At 46.4% G+C, this 26,807-nt stretch overlaps 1 protein-coding gene across 2 annotated transcripts; it reads right to left on the bottom strand.

Annotated features, from left to right (window-relative positions):
* Positions 1-2,926: 2,926 nt before the first annotated feature.
* CX3CR1 (C-X3-C motif chemokine receptor 1) lies at positions 2,927-15,855 on the bottom strand. 2 transcript variants are annotated; one of them, XM_034761019.1, is made up of 3 exons: positions 15,719-15,855; positions 14,093-14,164; positions 2,927-4,784 (listed from the first exon to the last, which is right to left on the bottom strand). In XM_034761019.1, the coding sequence occupies exon 3, from the start codon at positions 4,769-4,771 to the stop codon at positions 3,713-3,715; it is 1,059 nt and encodes a 352-aa protein (XP_034616910.1). In that variant the 5' UTR covers positions 4,772-4,784; positions 14,093-14,164; positions 15,719-15,855; the 3' UTR covers positions 2,927-3,712. The 2 variants fall into 2 exon arrangements, with proteins under 2 accessions (XP_034616910.1, XP_034616911.1); XM_034761020.1 differs by lacking the exons at positions 14,093-14,164; positions 15,719-15,855 and adding an exon at positions 9,048-9,183.
* Between the last annotated feature and the right edge of the window lie 10,952 nt (positions 15,856-26,807).

The raw sequence follows: 26,807 nt of genomic DNA, 5'->3' as shown, positions 1-26,807 counted from the left end.
AGGTCAAATATCGGGACTTGGGGGGGAAGAGGAAAAAAAACAACAACCACCCCCGCACCACCACCATTCCTCCTCCCTCCGCAAGCACTGGAGGGAGGCCCGGGAGCCGCAGGGGAGCATGGGGCAGGGGTGAGGGTGAGTGGGGCCGCACGCGGGATTGCACCAGCTGGGCAGCCAGCCCAGAAGCGACTGGCCAGGAGCTGGGCGCAGCATGCGCGCTGCTGGGTCCCCGCAGCAGGCCCGGGCTCGGGGGGTTCCGGCCCGGGCACCAGAGCCACAGCCGCCGAGCGCCACGTGCTTGGCAGCTTCCTCCCCCTGCGGCAGTGGGAGATGCAGCAGCGGCTGCTCCCGAGTCCCGCTGCCCAGGTGGGGAGAACAGCCGCTGTCTGGCCCCGCGGGCCGCCCCCCTACTCTCCATCCAGGTACCGTGCCCGAGTCCTGCCTGCTTGGGGCCAGGCTGGACTCACACTCACCCCGGCCCCGCGCTCCCCTGTGTCTCCCAGGCATGGCGTGCTTGGGAAGAGGCGGGGATTTGGGGAGGGAGCCAATGGGGCAGTGAGGGGGCGGGGATGGGGGCGGGGATTTGGAGAGGGATCCAATGGGGGAATGAGGGGGAGGAATCAGGGCGAGGGGGGGGGGAGCGAGAGCCCTTCCGGGCTCCGCCTGTGTGCGGGAGCCTTGCTGGTTGGTCCAGTGTCCCGACCTAACATTGGTTGGGCCGCGGGACAAACAAGCAAATATCGGGACAGTCCCAATAAAATTGGCACATCTGGTCACCCTATAAGAGAGTGGCCCATTACAGACAGTTGACAAGAAGGTGTGAATAACAGTAGGGAAAAATTAGTATTGAGGAAAATTAAGTTTAGGTTTTGTAATGACCCAACCACTCCCAGTCTTTATTCAGGCCTAATCTGATGGTATCTAGTTTGCAAATTAATTCCAGTTCTGCAGCTTCACGTTGGAATCTCTTTTTGAAGTTTTTTTGTTGAAGAATTGCCACTCTGAGGTCTGTCTACATAGCCCCACAGCTCAGACTACAGGATTGTGTGAATAGCAATGCACACCAAAGTGCTGCATTATAACTCCCTCATGTGAACATTGCAGGTGTGAATTAAAAGGTTCCTAGTTGACATTAATGTAATTGGAAGAGGATTATATTAATGCGAACTAGGAACCTTTTAGTTCATGCCTGGAGCAGCCATGCAAGGGAGTTACAGTGCAGCACTTTGGTGTGCACTGCTGTTCACACACTGCTGTAGCCTGACAGCCTGAGCCTATGTCCATTGAAATGTAATGGGAAGACTCCTATTGATTCAATAGGCATGAACTCATGCTCTGTGTGTCGGGTGTAAATGCAAAACGAAAGTGATTACATTATCAAGTGTGACTTCTTTGCTCATGTCCAACCACATTTCATGCGTGTGCACAGAGCTTTCCTAACATTTATTTTTAACCTCTTTACTTTGATGTCATTGCCTTTGCCTGGGAGGCACTTCTCATTTTACCCCTGGGTGTTTCCTCTTTTTTCCTGCACAGTTCATGATGTTTTAAAAAAGGAACTATTTGCTTTGCGGGGAAGGGCAGCGATCTCTTATCTGGCTTGTTTAAACATTTAGGCCAAAATTTTCAAAGTAATCAAAGATATCTGAGCACCCAATTCCCATTAGAATGAATGGAGAATGGGTGTCCACATGCCTCTAGTCAATGTCTAAAACATCAGCAGTAATATTTTGATTAAATCTAGTGCATTTAATTAGAAATTTCTATTTCACTATTAATCAGTGCTGGTTACACAATTGCAAAAATGGGATATTAGTAAAATTACATGTAAAGAAGAAAACATTCCAGGTGGTTCTGTGGCTTTAAAGTATCATGTTTATAGGTGGGTTCAGATCCTAACATCCTTGCGGTTCAGCGGTGATGAGATCCAGAATTTTGGGTCCCAGTTCTCCAACTGACTCTGCATAAGCAGATCTCTGAGCCCTTCCACAGCCCTATGAAAGCCAATGAATAGAGCTAGTTGAAAAATGGGAACTTTTTTTTTTTTTGTGGAAAAAAATTTTCTGTTGAAAATTTTAAAAATTAGACTTTTTATGGATCAGCTGTATCAACCAGGATCCATGAAAGTGCAGGGGTCCACCAACGTGGGCTCATTTTTCAGGACTGGATCCTTGGTTTTGTCAGACACTGGCTCAGCATTGGAACTCTGAAGAGGTTAAGATTCTAATTGCACTACTTCTTGTTATTAATGACATTTACCTATATACTGTTCATATATTATTGTGTTGCCACTTATTCAGATCATTTTATAAGTGCAATGTATAAAATATGTTAGCTGACTCTTGGGCAGGTAGGACATGCCTTAAATCCAACAGATCTAAACTGCTCCTTATACACACAGACTTTAGACAGAAAAGTTGAAATCTGTAAATACTTTAGGGTTCACATGTATCCTTGGTTCCAGAAAACTGTGGTGTTGGAGTTGCTTTAATCTCTTAAAAAACAGTCCAATGTGATTGATTAGCGGGACATGTTTAAGAGTGATCATATATTTACAATGCACTGAATATGGCCCATTTCCCCTACTCTTGAATAGCTGGTGTGAACTCAATCATTGAGTTTATAACTTAAACGACGCTTTCAAAAATATCCCAACCTACTTATCCCCTCTCCAGGTGTGTCTTCTGTGTGTCAGCTTTTATTCAACAAAGCGTTTAAGCATGTGCTGCAGTGCTCGGCTGAATTGGGGCTAAGGGCTGTAAGGCCTTTGAAGTCAATGGAAGGACTCCTTTTGATTTTTTAGTGGGCTTACAGCCAGTTTTTCTCCTCATTTTTACATACTGTATAGTGCTGAGCATATTGTTGGTACTAAACTAATAATAATCAAAAAGAACTTTTTAAAACCATTAGTATTTTATTAGCTATGCATTAACAAATAAAATACTTGTAGCAACAAGTAATCCAGAAACAAACAAAAAAATCCTTTACACACTGCTTTAGAAATGTGCTGGGTGCTTCCCATAAGACATAAGAAGACGTTCTTGCCCCAAAGAGCTTTCAAACCAAATATACAGTATAAAAGAACATGCTGCTGGATCAGAAAGAATGGAAAAACAAAGGTGTTCCTCAGTTTACACTGGACTCTAAGAGTAACCCAATATACAGTATATCAAATATTCCCCATTACTATCAATCAGCTGGACCATGGACTTTACAGACGTTGCTTTTTCCTTTTTCCATGTGTGTGCATACAGGTATGTTTATATTCACAAACACACTTTGATTGTCTACATGTCTATCACATGATTTGTCCTTAAATTCTTCATTTCTTCCTGGTGCAGTTTTTCTCTTTTTTTTCTTAATTCCGCTGCAATATTGTTTTTACGTGTTGTTCAGTTGTCATCATTGAAGCTGTACTTTTAAAAAATAATTAATGTTGAGCAAAAGGAATACCTGACATTCAGGTACACTCACATGTTATATTTGACTCCCATCTTTTCATGTGCTGTATGTTTATTCCTGCTTACTGTATTTTCCACTCCAGGCATCTGATGAAGTGGGTTATATACCACGAAAGCTTATGCCCAAATAAATGTGTTAGTTTCTAAGGTGTCACAAGAACTCCTCGTTGTTTTTACTGATACAGACTAACACGGCTACCACTCTGAAGCCTGGAGGAGGTGTATTTCTAGAGATATGCTAACAAAACCTTTCACAGAAGGACAGAGGCGTCCTGGTCACTGGTATTCTGGGTCTGGTTGCTGCTTAGCATGCTTTCTGGAGAGGTAGTTATAGAGCTAGCCGGGTATCGGTGGCAGGGCCCACAGGGGCACAGGAACAAGCAGCACTTTAGAAACAAGTGACAAAGGTACTTCCTGAATTTTTCCCCAGCAAAAGCATAGATCACTGGATTGAGACAACAGTGACTGAATGCTAGTGTTTCAGTCGCATGCATTGCATAGTCTATAAATTCATGGCATTGGTTAATCAATTTATAGTGTCTTAAAGTTTCCAGAAAAATCAGTACATTGTATGGGGTCCAAAAGAGGAAAAACACAATCACCACCACTAAAATTAGTTTGATGGCTCTTTTTTTTTTGTGATTTTTGCAGGAGAGCAATGTCCTGATGATCCCAAAATAGCAATAGGTCATGACACAAGCTGGGATAAGGAACCCTAAGACATTAATTGCCACATTGCAGAAAATAGGCCAGATTTCCTTAAGATCATCAGGGTACCTAGGGATGCATTGTTCCTCTGCCTCCTGGGTGAACACAAATTGTGGCACTGAGACTAAAATAGCTACCGCCCACACTCCAAGAGTGGTAAGAGAGCCATGGCTGACTGTTCTGGCTTTCAGAGAAAATGCTGCCCGAACTATGGCCAGGTATCTATCGATGCTTATGATGGTGATGAAAAACATGCCCCCAAAGAAACCCACATAATAAAGTGAGGAGATGATTTTGCATGGAATGTTCCCAAGCGTCCATCCTTGCATCACATAGAAAGCCCAGAAAGGAAGAGAGATCACGAAGAGCAGGTCCGAGATAGCCAAGTTCAAGAGAAAAATGTCTGTGATGCTCTTCTGTCGACTGCCCTTCACGATGGCAAAAACCACCAGGAGATTCCCCACCAGGCCAAGAACAAACACAGGGGCATATAAGGCTGGTAGAAATACTTTCCCAAATGCCTGGATGTTTACTTGATCACAAACTGCAGCTGCTTCATCATAGGTAAATTCAGTTGTCACCTCAGGGTATTCCTGGGTCATGATGAGTGATTGCCTTGCAAAAGAAAATATAAAAGGAGGAAAAATAGTCATCAGAGAGGTAAATCCAGCAACCTGCAAAATACAGTTAAGTGAGCGAGCCAAGTTCTCTTCTTGGAGATAGTGAATCAAGAGTTGAGCCCCACAAATAATGCCTTAAATAAATCTGTTCGTCAGCATAAAACGTAGGACACCCTGAGCATTGGTAGATGTAGCACTTAAGGATTTCTACAAACAGTTCTGTTTGTGGGGAATGATTAAAAACCAGTGAGATGCCCATGCTGCTTGCCTAAAGCATGTGTTATTTTAATGGGTTGGCTCCTTTGTTTGATTGCAAACAATCATTTTTTTTAATGTAGGAAACTCACAGGAATTTTGTATATCAAGAAAGCGTGACACAGAAGCCCAGTAACACAGCACAGAAAGAATGGCCTGTGAAAGCCCATGATGAAGGGGCAATTTTACTGGTGTTCAAACCAATCTCCAGCTCAGAGGAGCTACCCCCTGAATCATGCTCCCACCATCCTCTGACAAACAAAAAGAAAAGGTAGATTGGAAATTTGCATGCTTCATTGTTAATTTGTATAGCAGTGTTGCCTAGAGGCCCCAGTTTAGATCAGGCCCCGTTGTGTTAGGCACTGTACAAACATAGTAAAAGACAAAGGTTTCAGATGCTTCAGTAGAAGTCGCAAGAAACTGCACTATTGACCATTAGGAATTCATTTGCCCACAGAGGATGTTTCCTTGTAATGCCAAGTCATCGGTGATTGATTTCTGCCATGCAGCGTGAAGTTTCTCTCTTATTTTGTAATAATTTATCACCTATTTTCTGTGCTAGCTGGAAGTTGTGGCTTTGTTTTACAACATCTCACTGTGCAAAGTTCAAACCTGCTCTACTCCAAAACATTTGAAATGAAAAGTCCTCTTACATATTTAAAATCCTCTTTGGGGTTTTGGCACAGGAAAGAGGGATGGAGAAAGGCTAACGATGAAGGGTTTTCTGACTGCTGTAAGCTGTAAAGCTAGAGAAGGGAGTAGGTGAGGCAATGTTAGTAATAAGCAGAAATCACCCTTAGCCTGCTCTTGCAGTACCAATGCAGGCAGCATTCTCACTTAAATCAATGGGCCGGCCTGTAGCGTCCATCCAGTAGCCACATCTGTGTTGCTGGATTTAAAGTCAGTCGTCTCTATGCATTGATCATTCTATAAAAACGTAAATGGGGAGAAGGAATCTGATGCTAGCAAAGGCATAATAAGCACCAATGAAATTAGGAAAATTCTAACTGGAATTGCTCTGCAAATCTTTACCAGTGGGAGGAAGCATCCGAAGAAGTGGGCTGTAGCCCACAAAAGCTTATGCTCAAATAGATTTGTTAGTCTCTAAGGTGCCACAAATACTCCTGTTCTTATTATTGGAACAGTTTACTAAAGGGATATGATACATTCTTCCTTACTGCATGTGTATACTAGTTCAGCCACAAGGTATTGGGATGCTGTAGAAATTACTGAGAGAAACCAATGGCCTCTGTATGCAGGAGGTCAGACTAGGTAATCATGATGGGCCCTTCTCATCTGATCAGATTTTTTTACTTGGATACACAGCTCTGTGATGGACACTGCAGTATCCTGGCTGGCAGGGTGAGCAACGGCTGTAATGCTCAAATCAGCCTCTCTGACACCATAGCAAAATTCTCCGCCCTGCCTGCTCTCGTGATGCTGAGACTTCTCTCGGACGTCTGCCCATCACACAGTAGGTCACTTGTTATTCCGATCTATGGGGTAAGTATCCAGCTATTCCCAAATGTCTGATCAATAGGACTTGTAAATACGGCTAGCTCCTGAAGCTGAATCTTGAGGTTTAACAGCATCTGCTGGCTACCCCCTCATCTCTATGCTGCATTTGATCCCCAGGTGTGTTGTTTGACATTTGCTATTTTGAGACAGGGAACTTATGTGGTTTTTTTTACTTTCTCTCCCCCTTTATGGGCCTCAGGCTGTGCTGACCCTCTCTCAATGATACAAGCTTAACCACTCTGCTTGTGGGTTCCTTTGGAAAGTTTCAATACCATACCACACACACAGCTGTGTTTGACAGGCAGTGGCTTTCATGCCATAGGGCATGCTGAGTCTTGGGGGGAATTGCAGACACAGTCGGATGGTTGTACACTTACTTACCCATATTGCACATGCAATTGGAATGCATGTGTATGTAGCCACCTCCTTGTGTCCTCCCACAGCTTCCTATTTTGTGTATATACCGTAAGTGCCTCTTCTTTTTAAAATTGGCTCGTATGGTAACGCTGTATTCAATTAGGCCAGAGCCTCTTAACTGGTGGTTCGTACCCTCCCCCAGGAAGGCTCATTATGATTAGTAGTACCAGTCATTAGTTCTTTATTTGTTTGTTTGAGTTATGAAAGGCAATCAGGGAGGGCATGGGATGTTGAAAATATTATGATTTTATTATTATCAGTCTAAAGCTAAGAGAATCTCCCTCTCCCTGCACCCCCTTACCCTTTGCAGTCGGGATTCTCTGTCAATCTCTTGAAACACACCCGTACATTCTATAGGCTTATCATTGTTCTATTTATTGCAAACCTAAGGGCATTTTGACAAATGTTGATCCCTAGTAAGGGATCTAATTTGAAGAGGCTGAGAAACACTGCACTAGGCTATAAATGTTTGTAACAACCCCTCACTCAAACACTTGCCCTTGTAGAATACAGCAAACATTAAATCAACTTCTGCTTCTTTCTCAAACCACCTCTCTTCCTTATTTTTTTTTTCTCCAGCTCATTTTATTGTAGTCTACTTCCTCTGGTCCCAAGCACAGCCCTGCTCTATTTTTGTGCTTACCAAGCTTCTAAAAACATAGCTGTAGAACATATTCTGCTTTTTGGTTTCAGGTAACAGATGATATACTGCCCTGCCAACCAGGGTCGGATTAAGGCAGGGGCTTTAGGTGCTGCAGCCCAGGGCCCTGGCTCAAGGGGGGCCCCACAAAAATAAATCAAAGGCAGTAATCTCCAACTTCAGGCCACTAAAAGTCCTGCAGTGCAGTGGAGTGCTCAGGCAGGCTGCCTGCAAACAGCGGTGGCTCCAGGCACCAGCGCACCTGCTGGTCCATCTGAGGGCGGCAGTCAGGCAGCCTTCAGTGGCATGCCTGTGGGAGGTCCGCCGGTCCCACGGATTCAGCGGCAATTCAGCAGCGAGTACGCCGAATCCGCGGGACCGGGGACCTCCCGCAGGCGCGCCGCCGAAAGCCGCCTGACTGCTGTGCTTGGGGCGGCAAAAAAGCTAGAGCCGCCCCTGCCTGCATGCCATGGCCCTACACCGCTCCTGGAAGCGGCCGGCTGCTAGCATGTTCCCAACCAATGGGAGCTACGGGGGAAGTGCTTGTGGGCGCGGGCAGCGCACAGAGACACGCTGTCCCCCTCCGTCCCAGGGGCCCCAGAGATGTGTCCGCAGCTGGCCGCTTCCGGGAGTGGCATGGGGCTATGGCAGGCAGGCAGCCTGCCTGAACCCTGCTGCGCCACTGGCTGGGAGCCGCCTCTGGTAAGCACCTCCCAGCCAGAGCCTGCACCTCGCACCCCCTCCTATACCCCAGTCCCCTGCTCCAGGCCAGAATCCCCTCCTGTACCCAAACTTCCTCCCAGACCCTGCACCCCCTCCTGCACCCCAATTCCCTGTCCCAGCCCTCTCCTGCACCAAATTCCCTCCCAGGAAAATGACTTGTATACAGGGGCCTCACAAAATCTAATAGCCCTGGGCTCTCAGGAGAGTTAATCCCGCCCTGCTGCCAACACACTCTTTCTCACATCAGTGATTCTCAAGCATTCTATACTGTAGTGCAGTGGTCTCCAACCTTTTTATGCCCAATATCACTTTTTGAATTTAAGAGCAACCCAGGATCCACCCTGCCTCTTCCCCAAAGCCCTGCCCCACTCACTCCATCGCCCCCCCCGTCCGTCACTCGCTCTTCCCCACCCTCACTCATTTTCACTGGGCTGGGGTAGGGGGCTAGAGTTGGGGTTCAGGAAGGGGTACGGGCTCTGGGCTGTGGCCGAGGGTTTTGCAGTGTGGGAGGAGGTTCTGGGCTGAGCCTGGGGCAGGGGGTTGGGGTGCAGTGGCGGGGGGAGGGTGGGCTCTGGGAGTTTGGGTGCAGGAGGGGGCTCCAGGCCGGGGCAGTGTTGGGATGCAGGAGGGGGTACAGGGTGCTGGCTCTGGGAGGGGAGTCAGGGCTGGGGATTGGGGTGCAGCCTCCCTCCAAATAGCACTTACCTCCAGCAGCTCCCAGTTGGCTACGCAGCATGGCTGCCCCTAAGGCAGGCTCTCTGCCTGCCTTGGCCCCACGCCGCTCCTGGAAGGGGCCAATGCACCCCTGCGGCCCCTGGGAGGGGGGCGGGTGGCACATGGCTCTGCGCGCTGTCCCTCTCTGCAAGCATTGCCCCTGCAGCTCCCATTGGCCACAGTTCCCCTTTCCTGGCCAATGGGAGGTGCGGGGGGCAGTGCTTGCAGGCAGGAGCAGCATGTGGAGAGAGACCCCTGTCCCTCTGCCCGCGGGGTTGTGGTGGCCGCTTCCGGGAGTGGTGTGGGGCCGGGGCAGGCAGGGAGCCTGTCTTAGCGGCAGCCCCACCGAAGATTGCAATTGACCAGTTGGTGACCACTGCTGTAGTGTGTATGTGTATAAATGTAAATATACACACATACATATATAAATAGTTTTGCAATCTTTAGTGGCCATGATCCACACGTCTGGGGAAAAGAGAGCAAACCCAGTTTACATTTCTCATCTTTCCAGCCCAATTGCTCACTCATTTCAACACGATGTTACAAAAACTCATGCTAACCACTTTTAGACCATGCTAAGAGCTTGCAGGGGTTGTCTCTATGGTGCAGAAATGTGCAATATGGGGGCATGATTTCTACATCTCACTAACGTGTTAGGCATTAATTGGTCCATGTAGACCATGCTGGTGTGCACTAAAAGTTCCCTAGTGCTCTTTAATGAAGTGCTGTGGTACTATGTTAAAATGCACAAGGGGACTACAGATCAATTAATGAGCAAAATGTTAGTGTGTTTAGAAATCACAGCTCTGTAGAGCTCATTATCCCCCTGTGAAGATGTGCCCTGAGTTACAGGCATTACTGCTGACAAGTCAAAAACAGACCTTTTAGCCAAAGGTCTATTTTAGATGTTCTCACTCGGGTGCTAATCTAACACCCTGCTGAGACAGCGACTGTAGCGCTCAGAAATTTAACCCTAAAGGATTTTTCACACCTCAGTCACACCCTTCATACTCTTGTTTGATTTGCTCATCTAAACAAACCACGGCTTCAGTGTACCCAGCACAGATGTGGATTTTCTCCCTGAGACCATGTTTCACAGCAGGGAAGTATATTTAGATAATACTGAATAATTTATGCCTGCACTGGTCCTGGACAAGCCTTAACTTATAGTGAAGACATATGTGAAGACATACGGATGCCTAGGCAGTCCCACCCTAGTTATTCTCTGCCACCGCCCTTCCCACACACAGATGCACCCGCTTCTGCATACCCGTGATTACACCCATCCGCCTCTTGCCCTGTGTGATCCACTTGCAGGCTGGTGTGTGTTTTTCTTTCACTACTTGATGAAGTTATAAGGCTTCTGGTGACACCTCTGTGATGCTGGCAGCTCTTGCCAAGCATCTTGCCAAGGCTGCAGGCACTATCTAAGAACAGACAAACACCTAGCTGGAGACCAGAGCAGTTCACTTGTGTGTTTTGAATTGCTCAAAATAGGTATCAGTTTTATAAGAATGTATGTAGTGTTTAGTCTCTAAACAATGTTTGTCAGTTGTTGCATGCAACTATCTTATTTATAATGTCGGTATTCCATGCTACAAGGAAATATGTAAGTTTTGCTTGATAACTTTTTTAAAATGTTTGCTTTAAACTTGTGAACTCAGATGGGAAGAATTAAGAGTGATTCCCCCTGCCTGTCCAGAAGAACTGTCAAAATCAGGTGGGCCATCAAGGACCAGTGCAATACAAAGGATTGGTTAATGGCCTATCACACCTTGGAAATACTACATGCAAGGAAGTTCGTCCTATGGACTTAAGCTATGTCTACACTGGCAATTGAACAACAAAACCGTTGTCTTTCAGAGGTGTTAACCCCCCCTCTCACCCCAAAGACAAAAGTTTTGCCACAGCAAGTACCAGTGGGAACAGTGCATTGTCGGCAGGAGCGCTCTCTTGCCGACAACGCGAACGCCGCTCGTTGGGGGTAGAAGTTTTTTGTCGGCAGGAGAACCGACAAACAGCCATGTCGCTAACAGCTGTGTAGTGTAGACATAGCCTTAGAGACTGAATGAAGGAAATAAAACAAAGACACAGGAAAATTTTCCATCTCTTTGCTGTTTGAACTCTCACAAGGCCAGAGACACTGATCCCCAGGGGTTACCCCATGGATCCGCTCTAAAAGACACTTTGACTCGATAAATCATTACAACTGTCACTTTTAGGATTTAGGCTATGTCTACACTACACAGCTTTTAGTGACACGGCTGTGCCACTACCGCCATGTCGCTAAAAGGTGCGCAGAGTTTTAGATGTCAAAGTTCCATTTTCAAAAGTAACTTAAGGCAGGTCTACACTTAAAATGCTGCACCAATGCCGGTGTGCCGCTGAAGTGCTTAAGTGAAGATGCTTCTCCCATTGGGGTAGTCAATTCCCCTTCCTAAGAGGTGGTAGCTATGTCAATGGGAGAAGCATGAGGGGTTAGGTCGACCTAATTACATCGTTCAGGGATGTGGATTTTTCACACCGAGTGGCGTAATTATCCTGATCTAGGTCTGTAGTCTCTCTTGTCTCATTGACAATCAGTGGGACTTGGCTACACTTACAGCTGTACAGCGCTGTGAGGGAAACCTGTCTTCGTACAGCTGAGTAGGGAAAAGCGCTGCAGTCTGTCCACACTGACAGCTGCCAGCGCAGTGGTGTGGCCACACTTGTAACATTTGCAGCTGTGTTGGGAGCGGTGCATTATGGGCAGCTATCCCAGCATTCATGTGGCTGCAACGTGCTTTTCAAAACGGGATGAGGTGGGGTGGGGCATGGAGTGTGACAGGGAGTGTGGGGGGAGATAGAGTGCTTTTTGGAGCATGTCAGCAGGGCCGGCTTTAGCAAGAGCGGGGCCCGATTCCTGGGGGCGGGGCTTGCTGCAAGCCCCGCCCCCAGGACCCAAGCCACGCCGCGGGGGAGGGGACGGGGGGACCCGCGCTGCGGGGGCGGGGGGGGCGGGGGACCCGAGCTGTGCCGCGGACGGGGGTGGGACGGGGGGACCCGAGCCGAGCTGTGCCGCGGGGGGGACGGGGACGGGGGGACCTGAGCCGCGCCGCGGGGGGGGGGGCGGGGGGGGGGCCCGAGCCGCGCCGCGCCGCGGGGGGGACAGGGACGGGGGGACCCGAGCTGCGCCGCGGGGGCTGCGCGGGGGGGGAGGAGGATCCGAGCCGCACCGCGGAAGCCGCGCCGGGGGGGGAACCCGAGCCACGGGGACTGGGCCGGACCGGAGCCGGGCCGCGGGGGCCGGGCTGGAGCCAAGCCGGGCCAGAGCCGCTGGGGCCTGCAGGAACGGGCCGCGCCTCCCCGGAGCCCTTCTCCCGCCCCCACCACCCCCACCCCAGCTTACCTCGTGCTGCTGGCCTGCCCCTGCTTCGTCTCAGACTTCCCGCGAATCTCTGATTCGCGGGAAGCAGGGGAGGGGGCGGAGCATTCAGGGGAGGGGAGGAGGGCGAAGTGAGCTGGGGGCGGGGTGGAGAGCTGCAGCACGGGGCCCTCTTGGCGCGAGGCCCAATTCAGCCGAATCAGCTGAATCGGCCTAAAGCCGGCCCTGCATGTTAGCTCTCTATTTTGCAAGTTCCGAATTCCCGGCCCCCGCTCATTCATTCACTCACTCAAAGCAAACAGCAAGTTATTTGCTTTTTCTTTGTGGTACGAGCTTTGAAACCGGCACTTCCGCATTCCTGCAGCCGGTCACAACAATGGAGAGGATTGGCCACTTGAGAAGGTGATTAGTACAGCGCTGCAAGCGTTTACACTCACACACCCGTGAGTCGTAGCCACTCCGCTGTATCTCTTATGCTTCTCGGGGAGGTGGAGTACCTGCAGCGGTGTACCCAGGGAGATACAGCGCTGCAAGTGCCCTGCCAGTGTAGACGGGGAGTGAGTTACAGCGCTGGGGGAGGCTTTACAGCACTGTAACTCGCAAGTGTAGCCAAGGCCTTAGACTCCTAAGTCCCAAAGGACCAGATTTAAAGGTATTTAGGTGCCTAAAGATGCAGATAGACACCTAATGGGATTTTTACAAGCACTTATGCACCTAATTTCCATTGATTGCTTGATAATTCCATTGAGGTGGTTGGTGTTTTGCTGTTAGCTTTACAGGATGATAATTGCTAGGCTCACTCCGCTTTTCTTTTTTTTTTTTAAATGTGTACTATATTCCAGTGGTTCAATGGTGGGGAGGGGGAGATGTCTAGAGGGCCCAGCCCCCCCCAACCCGTTGGCCCCTGACCAGAACTGGGAGGCATAACAGCAGAGTCCCTTCCTTGCTGGGATGACGGGGTAGCCAGGCTAAATTTGAGGGGCATTGTGAGCTTGTGCTCCTGCGTGGCCCCCACACCTTTGACGTCTTTCCTGCCCCTATGGGCACTGAGCACCCCCAGTCTCGGTGGAGAAGTGGAGCAGGGGCCACTGGGAAACCCCAGATGGGTGGAAGGGTTGGATCTGGGATTTTGGTGCTTCCTAGGGAAGCAGAGAGACAGTAGGCTTCCAGAACTGCCCGTCCCCTGGGGGGAAGGGGGAATGGTGCTATTCAGCCTGACTGCCTCTCTGGGTAAGAGCTTGGGGCTGGGTTTAGAGGTGGAGAGACCACAGGGCTGGGTGCAGGGCAAGGTGAGGGAAAGGGTGTGGAGCTAGGTGTGGGGCAGCAGGAGAGGAGTGTGTGTGGAGTGGGTGCAGGGCCGAGAGTGTGGTTTGGGTGCAGAGGAAGTGTGAGAGAGCTCAGGACAGGGTGGGGGAGCAGCAGGGGGAGTGTTCTGGGCTGAGCAGTGTGGGGAGAAAGTTGGGCCCACTTCTTACCAAATTTCTGGTTGTGCCCCTGAAACATTTGTTTCCCCCAGTCTGCTGACCTCCCCCAAGCAGTCCATACTTTTTAGAAATTAATTTTCCGTGGTAAATATGTATGTTGGATGATTCCTTGAATGCTTTTAAGATACATGTAGACTGGATAGGCCAATTCATACAGATTCAGTTTTTTTTTTCTAAGTTTATCTTACCTGCTCTTTGTCGGTAGTTCTTTCTGCAGGGTCGTCCCTCCTCTCTAATCATTCAGATTTCTTTTCTATGTTCTGTTGAAGACAAATTTTCACATGGAATTCATTATCTTGCCCTTTTGCAGTGACTGTTAATTCCACCCTCTCGTTCTTCCTTAAAATACCACACCTACTTACTTCCTCACCCCTCCCTTTCCCTTGTTGTTGTTTGTATGATTATCTGGATGATACCTTCCTTGAAATTAGAGATAAAAGACTTGTTAAGTCAGCTACTTCATCTGCCTGTCAATGAAGTACATTGCAGCCTGTCTTTTCCAGAAGTGTCTAGCCAAGTTTTCAGTAATGGGGATTCCAACCACTTCTTCCTTTTAGGGATTATTCCAACATCTAATAGGAATTGGGAAATCTTTCTTGGTACACCTCTACCCCGATATAACACGAATTTGGATATAACGCGGTAAAGCAGTGCTCCGGGAGTGGGGGGGGGGGCTGCGCACTCCAGCAGATCAAAGCAAGTTCGATATAACGCGGTTTCACCTATAACGCGGTAAGATTTTTTGGCTCCCGAGGACAGCGTTATATCGGGGTAGAGGTGTATTCAGCCTTAACTTTCCTTAAAACAACTCCTTTCCCTCCTTGGTATTTTAATAAGATTCTTCATATACTTGTAGATAGTGACCATATTTCTCTTTCGTCATAGTTTAACCAGTTCACTAGCCGTGGGGTGTGCTACACTTATTGATGGTTTGTTGCAAGGTAACATATTTGGAAGCACTTGTTCATCTTTCTGGAGGTGCATCTATCTCATTACTGGTACCTATCTGACCTACATCACCATATTAGAGAAGCATATCAGAAACATAAATACATGTATCTTCACAACCCTGTGAGGTAAGCCTGCCTTTATTTATTAATTATCCCAGTTTTTACAGATGGGAAGCTGAGCCATAAATGGATCAAGCAATTTGCCCAGGGTCACATGGAAAATCTGTGGCAAAGCCAGGAATCAGATCTTTTGGGTCAGTATCTATACCATAAGATCATCCTTCCACACCATGCTTTCTCGCTTCCTTTCTCCTCTCTGCCATTTTCTCTGTATTAAAGGGATGTGCGTAGACATTGATGTTGTGGGGGTGGTTGTTTTTTGGACCATGTTGGGCAGTAATATACCCTGGCACCTTGTGTATTTGTAAAATCTTAATACAAATCTAAAATAAAAAACAATACCCAGAGACTGTCAGATGACAGGGTAGACAGGTCCTTCAGTCCATCCCTCTGCTCTAGTGCTGGACTGTCTTACACACTAAATCCATGAGTGTTTCAATGTGTCCTTAAAAATCTCTGGTGGTGGTGCTTAATTATTTCTCACTGCAAATTATTCTACTGTCTACTTGATCTCACAGCAAGATTTCTCCCCTCCACCTCCATAATGTCTAACCTAAACTTCCCCTTTTCTAGTTTCATGGCTGTTACCCATTATACTGTCATTTTTAAGAACCTTAAATGTCAACTCAGATAGCAGGAGGTTGGTACCTACAGAGTTCCTTAGATACATAAGAGACCATTAGTAAATATCCCTCTTCTATGGTGTCACCTTCAAATTCTACATAAAGCATAATTCTCTCTTACCTGAGGGTATGCTGCCATGGAAAGTGAATATGTTCTTCTAGCTGATCCTGATGGTTCCTTAAAAAGATTTCTACTTCTTCTGTCATCCTTTTGTGGTATTGGTAGTGCACAGCATCTATACAACCAGCTGCCGCTCAGCAGGGGAAATGAACGTTTCCTGGGCTGAACTGCAAAATGTTCTTGGGCTATTCATCTACTGATGCAATGATGTATTGCAGAGTCAGCTCTCTGCTCAGGTCCCACACTGGTAGTAGGGTGGAATAATGAAACCAAGTGGGTGTTGTGTTTTGGGGCATGACCCAAACCAGGGAGAGGTTCTGCCACCACTTGTCCTGTAACCCCGAGTGTCTTAAAATGCTCTGCTGCTCTAGCTCCCTGTCTGGATGCTCCCAGCCAGTGTACAAGCATGCACTGAATGTCAGTGTGTGTTAAGCAGCCCTGGTTCAGCAACTCTGACTCCACCAGCCTGCTCGGAGAATCAATATAAAATATTAGAATTAGCTTAAACTTGATTAGAGAAATGTGTGTTGTAAAGAAAAGCCCTAACTAGCAAGTAAAAGGCCTTGAAAGTAATAAGTTGAAAGATCAGAAGGAAAGAAGTCTGGAGGAGGTCTGGTTCCAAGACTAATGAAATAAAGAGAAGCTTCTAAACAGAAGGCCTCTGACCAGCAGCAGTGACTGAAGATGGTTTTAAATAAGACAGAGAATCTGTCTTGGAAAGAGCCAACATGGCCCTTCCCACCCCACTTAACAGTGTCATCTCAAATATCAGGGCCTATGTGAACCCAGGTGCAAAGGAAAAACTGTTGGTCACCAAGGAGGAGGGAAGAGAGAGGGAGGAAAGGCCCTGAGGAGAAAAGGAGGTGGTAAATTTTATCTGGATTAATACTGGAAATAAGGGTGAACTTTCTCAAATTGTTTTTTAGCCGAAGTCAGTAATTGGCAGTGACATCATTGCTTGTTAAAGAGTATAAAAAAGTAAACTCAGAAAGGATTCATTACTCATACCTGCCTGATCAGGTTGGAGCTGACCAACAAGGGTCTAAGAACCCTTGGGTTTAGTCCAATTTGTAAGTACCTGATCGAATGCTTATAAACCTTTTGTTACTGTTCGGACGTAGTAAATTGCTTGTAAGTTCAGCTTTTTAGGCATGTTTAGAGCAATCGTGTAAATACCATTCAGGCTTTGTATTTAATAACAGGACTTATGGTTACATCAGGGTCATGATAATATCCTGCATCAATAATTATAAGTCCATCATGGCTCGTTACACTACTGCCACACTCTGGTCTCCACGAACCTCAGTTATTACTAGCCAAGTGACCCCTGTGACGGGTTGCTCCCCCCCCACCATGGGTGCCACCTGATGTATTGGGGCCCCACTGGGCTCACCTGTTCCACCAGCCTGGGCTCCCTTACACTGCCCTGCTGAACCAGGCCATCAAGCCTCCTCCAGCACACACTGGTAGGGCTACATCCAGCGGCAGAAAGACACAGACACGAAGATCAGCGCTGCCTGGGAAGGCTTTAGCTAAGAAATTGCCCAGCGCACAAGTGCACACCCCCTCTGGAGTGCAAATCCAAAATCCTATTGTGAAAATTTTAAGTGAAACTTTCTTTAAGTGAAAGCTTAGTGCTGCCCAACTCTCTGGCAAGGGGTAGGTTGCAGAATGGATGGTGCTCTGACCATGTTTTAAGCTATTTTATAGGCACTGCTTTCCCCCTTTCTTTTGCATACTGCAGTCATCTAAACCCTGGACTATACGGTATCTTGTTCAAAGTCACTGAAGTAATCTCAGGTACAACCTGTCACAGTTCAGGAGAACTGCAGCTGTGTTCCTTCTCTGTGGTCCAGCAAGGGCACCTGCTCTCAAGCTTCCGGCTCCCCAGCCATCACCTCTCTTGGTGGAGACCCACATCTCTCTCCCTTCTGACCAGGGTATTTCCAGGCTGCATAGTTCCCTGATTGCACTGTGAGTTCTCCAGCAAGACAGATGGCATACACAGGCAATGTCTCTGCTTTGCTTTCTCTTGGAAGGCTACAAACAGCATAATTGCCACAGTTGTAAGTTACCATCCAGCTCTTTTTAAGCAAGCACATTTATTTTTAAGATAAAAGCATTATAGAGAAAACATATTAAAAACAATAAAACAACCTGCTGCACGCATGCTAATAAGCTTACCAGAGATCATCCCCCCCCCATCTCCACAAGGGCTCTGGTCGATGTCAAGCCCTCCAATACTTCTCTACAGATTGCCCCTTCCTCCCCCATTGGCCAGGAGTTCCTGTCTGTTTGCTGGATCAGAACAAAGGCCCCGAGTCAGTTTAAACTCAGGCTATTTATCCAAAAGATCTTTCTGTGTCTGTTGGTCTCTGAAGAATCAAGTCTGAACTAGGATATGTGAGCTTTCCCAGGGGATGGAACCTCTCTTGCTGGAGGGACAGGTGGTTACAATCTGGCTGATTTGCCTTAATCACCATCCACTGTTTTCAGTTCCTGGAGAGCTGTGGTAACCCTCCCCCATGGAGTAGAACACAATCATATGTAAACATTTCAGTTAAAACAATGGACCCCAACAACACTGTATGTCCCCTCTCAGTCTTCTCTTCTCCAGACTAATCAAACCCAGTTTTTTCAATCTTCCCTCATAGGTCATGTTTTCTAGCCCTATAATCATTTTTGTTGCTCTTTTCTGGACTTTCTTCAATTTGTCCACAGCTTTCCTGAAATGTGGTGCCCATAACTGGACACAATATTCCAGTTGAGGCCTAATCAGTGCTGAGTAGACCAAAAAAATTACTTCTTGTGTCTTGCTAACAACATTCCTGCTAATACATCCCAAAATGATGTTTGCTTTTCTTGTAACAGTGTTATATTGTTGACTCATATTTAGCTGTGATCCACTATGATCTGGAAAAGATCCATGAAAAGATAAAAGCAAGGACTAGCCTTGTGTGAAAACTGGCCGGTGTAGCATGGGGGTGCTGGTGTGCACACACTTCGAACAGTGACTTTAGCTCTAATGCACTCGACTGCTGAATATTGCACACCAGTTTGGGAGGGTAGCTCACATACCAAACCTCTGGATGTGCAGCTTAATGCCATAATGAGAATTATAATGAGAACATTACAAAGAGGCTTGGCAGGATTTGAGTTTAATTGACAGATATCAGTAAATGGTGATTTCAGCTGACACAGCGAAATTGAAAAAAAAATCCACTGTGTGAGTGCAGCCTAGCCCCACACCTTGCGACAGCATCCGAAGCAGCACGGAGCACCCTCTGCAGCCTGCTGTCATGGGATTGAGTGAATGGGGCCGTGACAGTGAAGCTGCAAAGAGCTCCCAGCATGGCCATGAGGCCAATGACACCTAATCCCTGCAGGCACAAGGTGTGGGGAGGGCTGAAGTCATGGCAGGGCAGAGCAGAGACTCCTGGCCAGGAATGCAAGGAAAAGGAGGAAGAGAAGTCCCCGGCTGCAGGGGAGGCCCCCTGCTGCTGAATGGGTCCGGCCAGAGGCTTATCATCCTCCTTCTCATAGTCCTGGCCAGGGGTCTCTGCTCTGCTGGGCTAGGGGATTGCAGCCTCACCCCTGCACCTTGTGCCTGCAGGGATCCAGTGTCAATGGCCCATGGCCATGCAGGGAGCCCTCTGCAGCTCCTCTGTCTGAGCTCCACCCACTCACCAGCGAGAAGTGTGTGAGCCGTCCCTGGGCAGATGCCATTCAACAGTGGGGTGGCCTCCCCCGGGTCCAGGGGCTAATCCTCTTACTCGCAGTCCTAGCTGGGGGCTTCTGTTGAGCCAGGCCAGGACTGCAGCCTCCCCTGCACTTTGGGCCCAGGTATTTTGCGTCCCTCAACTGTACTGGAAAAGAAAACCAGCAAGCAACGGGCGAATACACGGTGTTGGGTCTGCAATCAAAAACCTTCTAGTCAACCGCCTGACTGAGCTCCCCGTCAGCATCAACAAGCACCTTATGACCCAAATAAATCATTTGCCACTATCATCAGGGCATATGCACCAACTCTTGATGCTGAAGAACAGATAGAATCCTTCTACACTGACCTTGATAAAATTTTGTCATCCATTCCAAAAACAGATCCTTTTAGGGGGACTTTAACTCAAGAAATTCTGGCCGAAATTCTAATGCAGGGATGGACAAACTTTTTGGCCCGGGGGCCGCATCTGGGAATAGAAATTGTATGGTGGGCCATGAATACTCACAAAATTGGGGTTGGGGTGCAGGGGGGTGAGGGCTCTGGTTGGGGGTGGGGCCAGAAATGAGAAGTTCAGGGTGCGGGAGGGGCTCTGGGCTGGGGCAGTGGGGCGGGAGGGCTCTGGATGGGAGTGCACGCTCTGGGGTGGGGCTGGGAATGAGGGGTTTGGAGGGCAGGAGGGGGAATCAGGGCTGGGCAGGGGTTGGGACAACAACAACATTGAGATTACAGCCCTTTGGGACCAAAAGAGAAAAGATTTCTGCGACTGGCAAAACCAACCACTGTCCAGTCAGAAGCAGAGCTCTTTCCTTCAGCTCAAAGCTGAAGTTCAAAGAAGGATCCAAGAAACAAAAACAAATTTGCTGACAGACATGATATGCAGAGCTTTTTTTGTGAGACAAAGACCCTGTACGGATCAAGCTCGTGTGGCCTCATACCTCTGAGATCCGAAGATGGTAGTACCCTTCTCAAAGATAACAAATCCATCTCAGGAAGGTGGGAGATTAGCATCTTCAAAGTTCTATTGTCCTTCTTAATGCTAGCAACATAAAGAGTATTTTGATATTGTCTTTTTTTTTTATCTTAGCAGTGCAAAACAAAGAAAGTTTTCAATGGAAGTGCCAATGAAAAATCATGTTAAATCAAGATAAAAAGTTCTTACATCTCCTCTATGACTCTTATACAGTAATATCCTGCAATATGGAGCATGTGCTTCATTTAATTCAAACTTAACTAAAATAAAGACAGTACTGGGCCAACATCCAATTAAGTTGGAGAAGGGCCTAAGCTGCAAAATTCAGAACAGGATCTCAGGTTTGGTTCAGCAAATAGTAGAGATAGAGACCAACTATGAAATTTGGATCCTTACCTGGGTTTGGACTGTGAACCTGCCTCCTCCCCTTCAAAGTTCAGACATGTTCAGATCCAGACTTTTAGTTTGGGTCCATCTCTAAAAATCAATATTTTTCCAGAGCACTTACGTAAGGGGCAAATCTCCTCTTGCTTTTCTGCAGGCACAGGAGCTGTGACCACAGCCAGACCAATAAGGTTCCACTGCACAGGGGTTATGACAGGATATGGGGAGTGTTTGCTGGGGGTCTGCATCCCAGCATTGAGCTGTCCCTGGGTATAATTACACTGGTCTACAATTTTTGAGAAGTCGTCTGCTTCAGAGATAAAATGTGCTATTTATTATGTATTTTGATGTGCTGAATTCAAATATGACAATTAAAACAACCGATTGGCTCCTGTTTCTAAGATATTTAAGTTTTTACATTTTATGTCTATGTATATTGTGTAAATAGTAGAGTTTTAATCATAAATTGTAAACCTAGGTCTTTTCATGTGTTTATGGTTGCTTTACATGATAATATTTTACCTGTCCTGTTTATGTAACACTTTAAAAATCAACAAAAGGGTTATATAAATAAAATTTATTATGAAACAAAAGGCAAAAAACTACTATGTACAAAGTTTAGTCCTATTCAGTGTCTACTTGGCGCTTCTTGGCTTGTCTCTTGTATTCATTAAATGGAGCATCTCTTGTCACTGTCCAGCAATAGTCTGCAAGCATTGATGGGCTCCATTTGCTCTGATAGCGTTTCTCCATTGTTGCAATGTCCTGGTGAAATCACTCGCCGTGCTCGTCGCTCACTGCTCCACAGTTCAGTGGAAAAAAATCTAGATGAGAGTGCAAAAAATGTATCTTTAGTGACATGTTGCAACCAAGGCTTTTGTATGCCTTGAGGAGGTTTTCCACCAACAACCTGTAGTTGTCTGCCTTGTTGTTTCTGAGAAAATTTATTGCCACTAACTGGAAGGCTTTCCATGCCGTCTTTTCCTTGCCACGCAGTGCATGGTCAAATGCATCATCTCGAAGAAGTTCACGAATCTGAGGACCAACAAAGACACCTTCCTTTATCTTAGCTTCACTTAACCTTGGAAATTTTCCACGGAGGTACTTGAAAGCTGCTTGTGTTTTGTCAATGGCCTTGACAAAGTTCTTCATCAGACCCAGCTTGATGTGTAAGGGTGGTAACAAAATCTTCCTTGATTCAACAAGTGGTGGATGCTGAACACTTTTCCTCCCAGGCTCCAATGACTGTCGGAGCGGCCAATCTTTCTTGATGTAGTGGGAATCTCTTGCACGACTATCCCATTCGCAGAGAAAACAGCAGTACTTTGTGTATCCAGTCTGCAGACCAAGCAAGAGAGCAACAACCTTCAAATCGCCACAAGGCTGCCACTGATGTTGGTCATAGTTTATGCGCCTCAAAAGTTGTTTCATGTTGTCATAGGTTTCCTTCATATGGACTGCATGACCAACTGGAATTGATGACAAAACATTGCCATTATGCAGTAAAACAGCTTTAAGACTCGTCTTCGATAAATCAATGAACAGTCTCCACTCATCTGGATCGTGAACGATGTTGAGGGCTGCCATCACACCATCGATGTTGTTGCAGGCTACAAGATCACCTTCTAAGAAGAAGAATGGGACAAGATCCTTTTGACGGTCACGGAACATGGAAACCCTAACATCACCTGCCAGGAGATTCCACTGCTGTAGTCTGGAGCCCAACAGCTCTGCCTTATTCTTGTGTAGTTCCAAATCCCTGACAAGGTCATTCAGTTCACCTTGTTATGAGGTGTGGTTCAGAGGAGGAGGATAGGAGAAAATGTGGGTCCTGTGACATTGATGGTTCAGGACCAGAAGTTTCATCCTCTTCCTCGTCTGACTCAAGTGAGAATGATTCTGGTGCATCAGGAACTGGCAGTCCTTTTCCGTGGGGTTACTGGGCATATAGCTGATGGAATGTTTGGATAATGCACAGTCCATTTTTTCTTCTTTGACACACCTTTCCCAACTGGAGGCACCATGCAGAAGTAACAATTGCTGGTATGATCTGTTGGCTCTCTCCAAATCATTGGCACTGCAAAAGGCATAGATTTCCTTTTCCTGTTCAACCACTGGCGAAGATTTGTTGCACGAGTGTTGCAGCATATGTGTGGGGCCCACCTCTTGTCCTGATCTCCAACTTTGCAGCCAAAATAAAGGTGATAGGCTCTCTTAACCATAGTGGTTATACTGCACTTTTGTGATGCAAAAGTCACTTCACCACAAACATAGCAGAAGTTATCTGCACTGTTCACACAAGTACGAGGCATCTCTGCTCACTTTGGCTAAACAGAAATGTGTCCCTTTGCAAAATCAAATACTGACAAATAAGAGAGCACGATACTGTGTGATTTCTAGAGTTGATATAGGGCAGTTTGTTCAGCAGAGTGATGTAAGCTTCGTTATGATTGCATCATCCATGACTTCTAGGAATAACATGATGCAATTCATATCATGTATGATGCAATACCAGCTTCAGATTGCATCATTCATTGTTTTGCCTAAAAAGCAAGTACTGTCCAAACCCAGTCATAGATTTATTCATAGATCCAGTCAAAGATGTATTTTAGTCATTTCTGGTTTAAATTGAGATCCCTTCCCTTTATAACTCACTTATCCTCCGCCATTCTCAAGTCAAGGGTCGTATATACTGACCCAATAGCATATCTTGAAAACTAGAGCCAATCAACAATTTTAAGCATCATTTTCGTTCTCAGTGACCCAGAATTAGTAAAGTTTGACTACATTTATTTCAGAAGCATTTTGGCTGTAGAGCAGTGTTATGGATAGGCTGTGCAGATTACATTTTTATTTTTTTTTATAATTTCCATTGATAATATCAATGTTTATTTTTAAGCATTTTTTTCTATTGTTATCAATTTGAATTTTCACGGTTGCAAGAAATTATGGAGAGTCAGACAAAAATAATTTAAATTATTAAGTAACAGCAAAAAACATGACCGGTCAAGTGTTGGCAGAGAGAAAGGAAGGAAGGAACAAGAACTTAAATGTTTCCCATTGACTCAGCAAAATGTGTACGTTCTGAAAGAATCATTCTGTGTGTGTTTGGGTTTGAGAGAGAGAGAGAGAGAAAGACCAGACACAACGCATAGTGATATTTGTATGTATGTGTAATTTTTGTATATACCTATTTCATACCAGTTTTTGTGTCCTTAAAAGCGCAATGTATGAATGGAAGAATAAACAGCAATAATCATTTCTTGAGTTATTCACATTTTTGTTTTAATGTAACAACCCATTTTCACATTTTAATTTTACTGCATCCAATTAATTAGGGTGAAATCGGAGAAACAGGTGTTCCAGGGGGATCTTAGAATCATAGAATATCAGGATTGGAAGGGACCTCAGGAGATCATCTAATCCAACCCCCTGCTCAAAGCAGGACCAATCCCCAGACAGATTTTTACCCCAGATCCCTAAATGGCCCCCTCAGGGATTGAACTCACAACCCTGGGTTTAGCAGGCCAACGCTCAAGCCACTGCATCAAAAGGGAACAGAGGAAAAATGGCAAGCACCCTTTTATAGTCTTTTATGAATATTGATTTGTCTTGAGGTTGACTTGTTAATATATTGCAGAAATCACATCTTTTTACATCCTCAGGTGATAGAAATCTGTTTTGAATGGATATCTTTTAACATGCTGAATATATGTGTATTACATCTATTGTAAGCCCAATAGTCCAGATCCTGCACTCTGTTGCAGTTGCTTTGTATACCACTAGCACGTCTAAAACTGGTGTAGCCATCTATGGAAGATCAACCTAGTGCAAGAGGCAGCCTCCAGTGGCCTATAGCTGGATGCCATGTCTGTCTCTTGGGACCAGTCTAATGGGCTACTACCTTGAATGGTCCCTTACAATATGTGCTAACTACTTATGCTAAACAAGCTGTTCCACCATGCATTTTGCTGTGACACAGGGAGTACCTTTCCCAGACCGGAAGAAGAGTTCTGTGTGGCTTGAAAGCTTGTCGCTCTCTCTCACCCGCAGAATATCTTTCATTGGTCCAATGAAAGATATTACCTTACCCCCCCTTATCTCTCTTGGTACCAATGGCAGCCTGAATAGTTTACATTGAAAGACTCGTGTGGCACAGAGCTGGCTTCAGATAAGGAAAATACAGAGTCTATTTGATAGAAATCCTATGGCGGGCTGTGGTTATGGGGAAGTTGGTGGAGTGGGCGGTGGTATGTTTTGTTGCTGTTTTTACTGGCTGAGATGTTAACATTTCTTATTGTATTTTGCTCCTTATGAGCAGGAAGTTTAATTTTTCTCTTATCTCTTATAAGTGATTTTATATTTTAAGTTGAAATGATAAATAAGGTACCTCATAGTTACTAGTTTGAAAGAGTCTGATAGATGGCCAAGTCTTCTTCATTTAATAGGCCAAGTAAACAAAACACGGGTTTTGTGGTAATTGTTTCCTGTTGAACTGTGTTTTCAGCTGACAAAGGAAGGGCACAGTCTTAGGCTATGTCTACATTGGTGCTAAGACTTTTGTCACTCAGGGGTGTGAATAAACACCCCCAGGAACAACAAAAGTTTTAGCGACGAAAAGTGCCGATGTGGGCAGCGCTTCGTCGGTGGGAGCCGCGTTCCTGTCGACAAAGCTACCGCCCTTTATGGTGTGGTGGTTTTATTTTGCTGCCAGGACAGCTCTCTCCCGGCGATAAAGAGCAGCCACACAGCGCACTTTAACAGCGCTGCTGCAGTGGCACAGCTGTGCCATTGTAAGGTGCGCTGTGTAGACATAGCCTTAGTAGTAGTAGCAGTTTTGTATTTTAAGTTAGCCAGGCATATTGCTCACCTTTTTCAACTCCTGTTTTTGTAGTTATCACACTATGACCTCACTTCAGCCTGATCTTGCTCCTTCTGAAATCAAGGAGAGTTTTGCCTTTAACTTCAAGGGGAGCCTTGACTTTTTTTTGTGTACGTGTAAAATGTTATTGATTAGCTATTTTATACTATATTACACACGACACGGTGCCCATTATCCATTAATTTCTAACACAGGATAAAACGTTCAAAAGCACCTGAGTGATTTCGGAACCTCAGTCCCATTGAAAGTCAATTAAATTCATGCTCCCAAAGAACTTAAAGCCTTATGAAAATTTTGCCAACAGACATTAATAAACTAGGCTAGGCAATGAAAGCTGTACGCCATTGGGGTTATACATTGTGTTATACATTGTGTAGGACAGTTTAACTGGTACTCTCACTTCTGTGTCAGAAGAAGCTTCTCTGAAGTACGGTCAGTTCCCTTGCCAAGGGCCGGATCTTGGTCATGCTAAGGTCACTGTGCACTGCTGGAGCTGTGCAATATGACCTTAAAACGGTGTTAAAATGGTGTGCCAGCATGGGAGGAGAACCTTGGAGCAGCATAGCTGGCTTTACTTCCACTGTACTTGCCCCGCAGTGCAGAGGGTGTGTCAGGGATGGCTGAAATTGGTTAGGGGGGCATAGCTAGGGATAGAGGGGGTGGGACACTTATGTAGCACCTCCAATCCAAGGATATCAAAGCACTTTACAAATCTGAATGAATTTAGCCTCACAATGTCTTTGTGAGGTGTAGGCAGGCAGGCAAGAGTTGTTGTTCCCATTTTGCCATGAGGAAACTGAGTCACAGAGAAGTTAAGTGACTTTCCCAAGGTTACACAGAGTCCATAGTAGAGGTGGGAGTAGAATCCCTATCTCCTGAGTGACTGTGCAGTAAGCATTGCTAGCATTCAGCTGAACCGCACAAAGAAAAGCAGTAGTATGCTGCCATCCCGGGCTGGCTTCAGGCACCAGCCTGGCAAGCAGGTGCTTGGGGCAGCTGCTCTGGAAGGGGCAGCACGTCCAGGCATTCGGCGGCAATTCGGCGGACGGTCCCTCACTCCCGCTGGGAGCAAAGGACCTGCCGCCGCAGATCGTGATCGCGGCTTTTTTTTTTTTTTTGGCTGCTTGGGGCC

This window comes from Trachemys scripta, chromosome 2, assembly GCF_013100865.1.
Source record: "Trachemys scripta elegans isolate TJP31775 chromosome 2, CAS_Tse_1.0, whole genome shotgun sequence".
Taxonomy (NCBI): domain Eukaryota; kingdom Metazoa; phylum Chordata; order Testudines; family Emydidae; genus Trachemys; species Trachemys scripta.
Note: the sequence above shows the minus strand (reverse complement) of the source record. Positions and strands in the feature narration are given on the sequence as shown.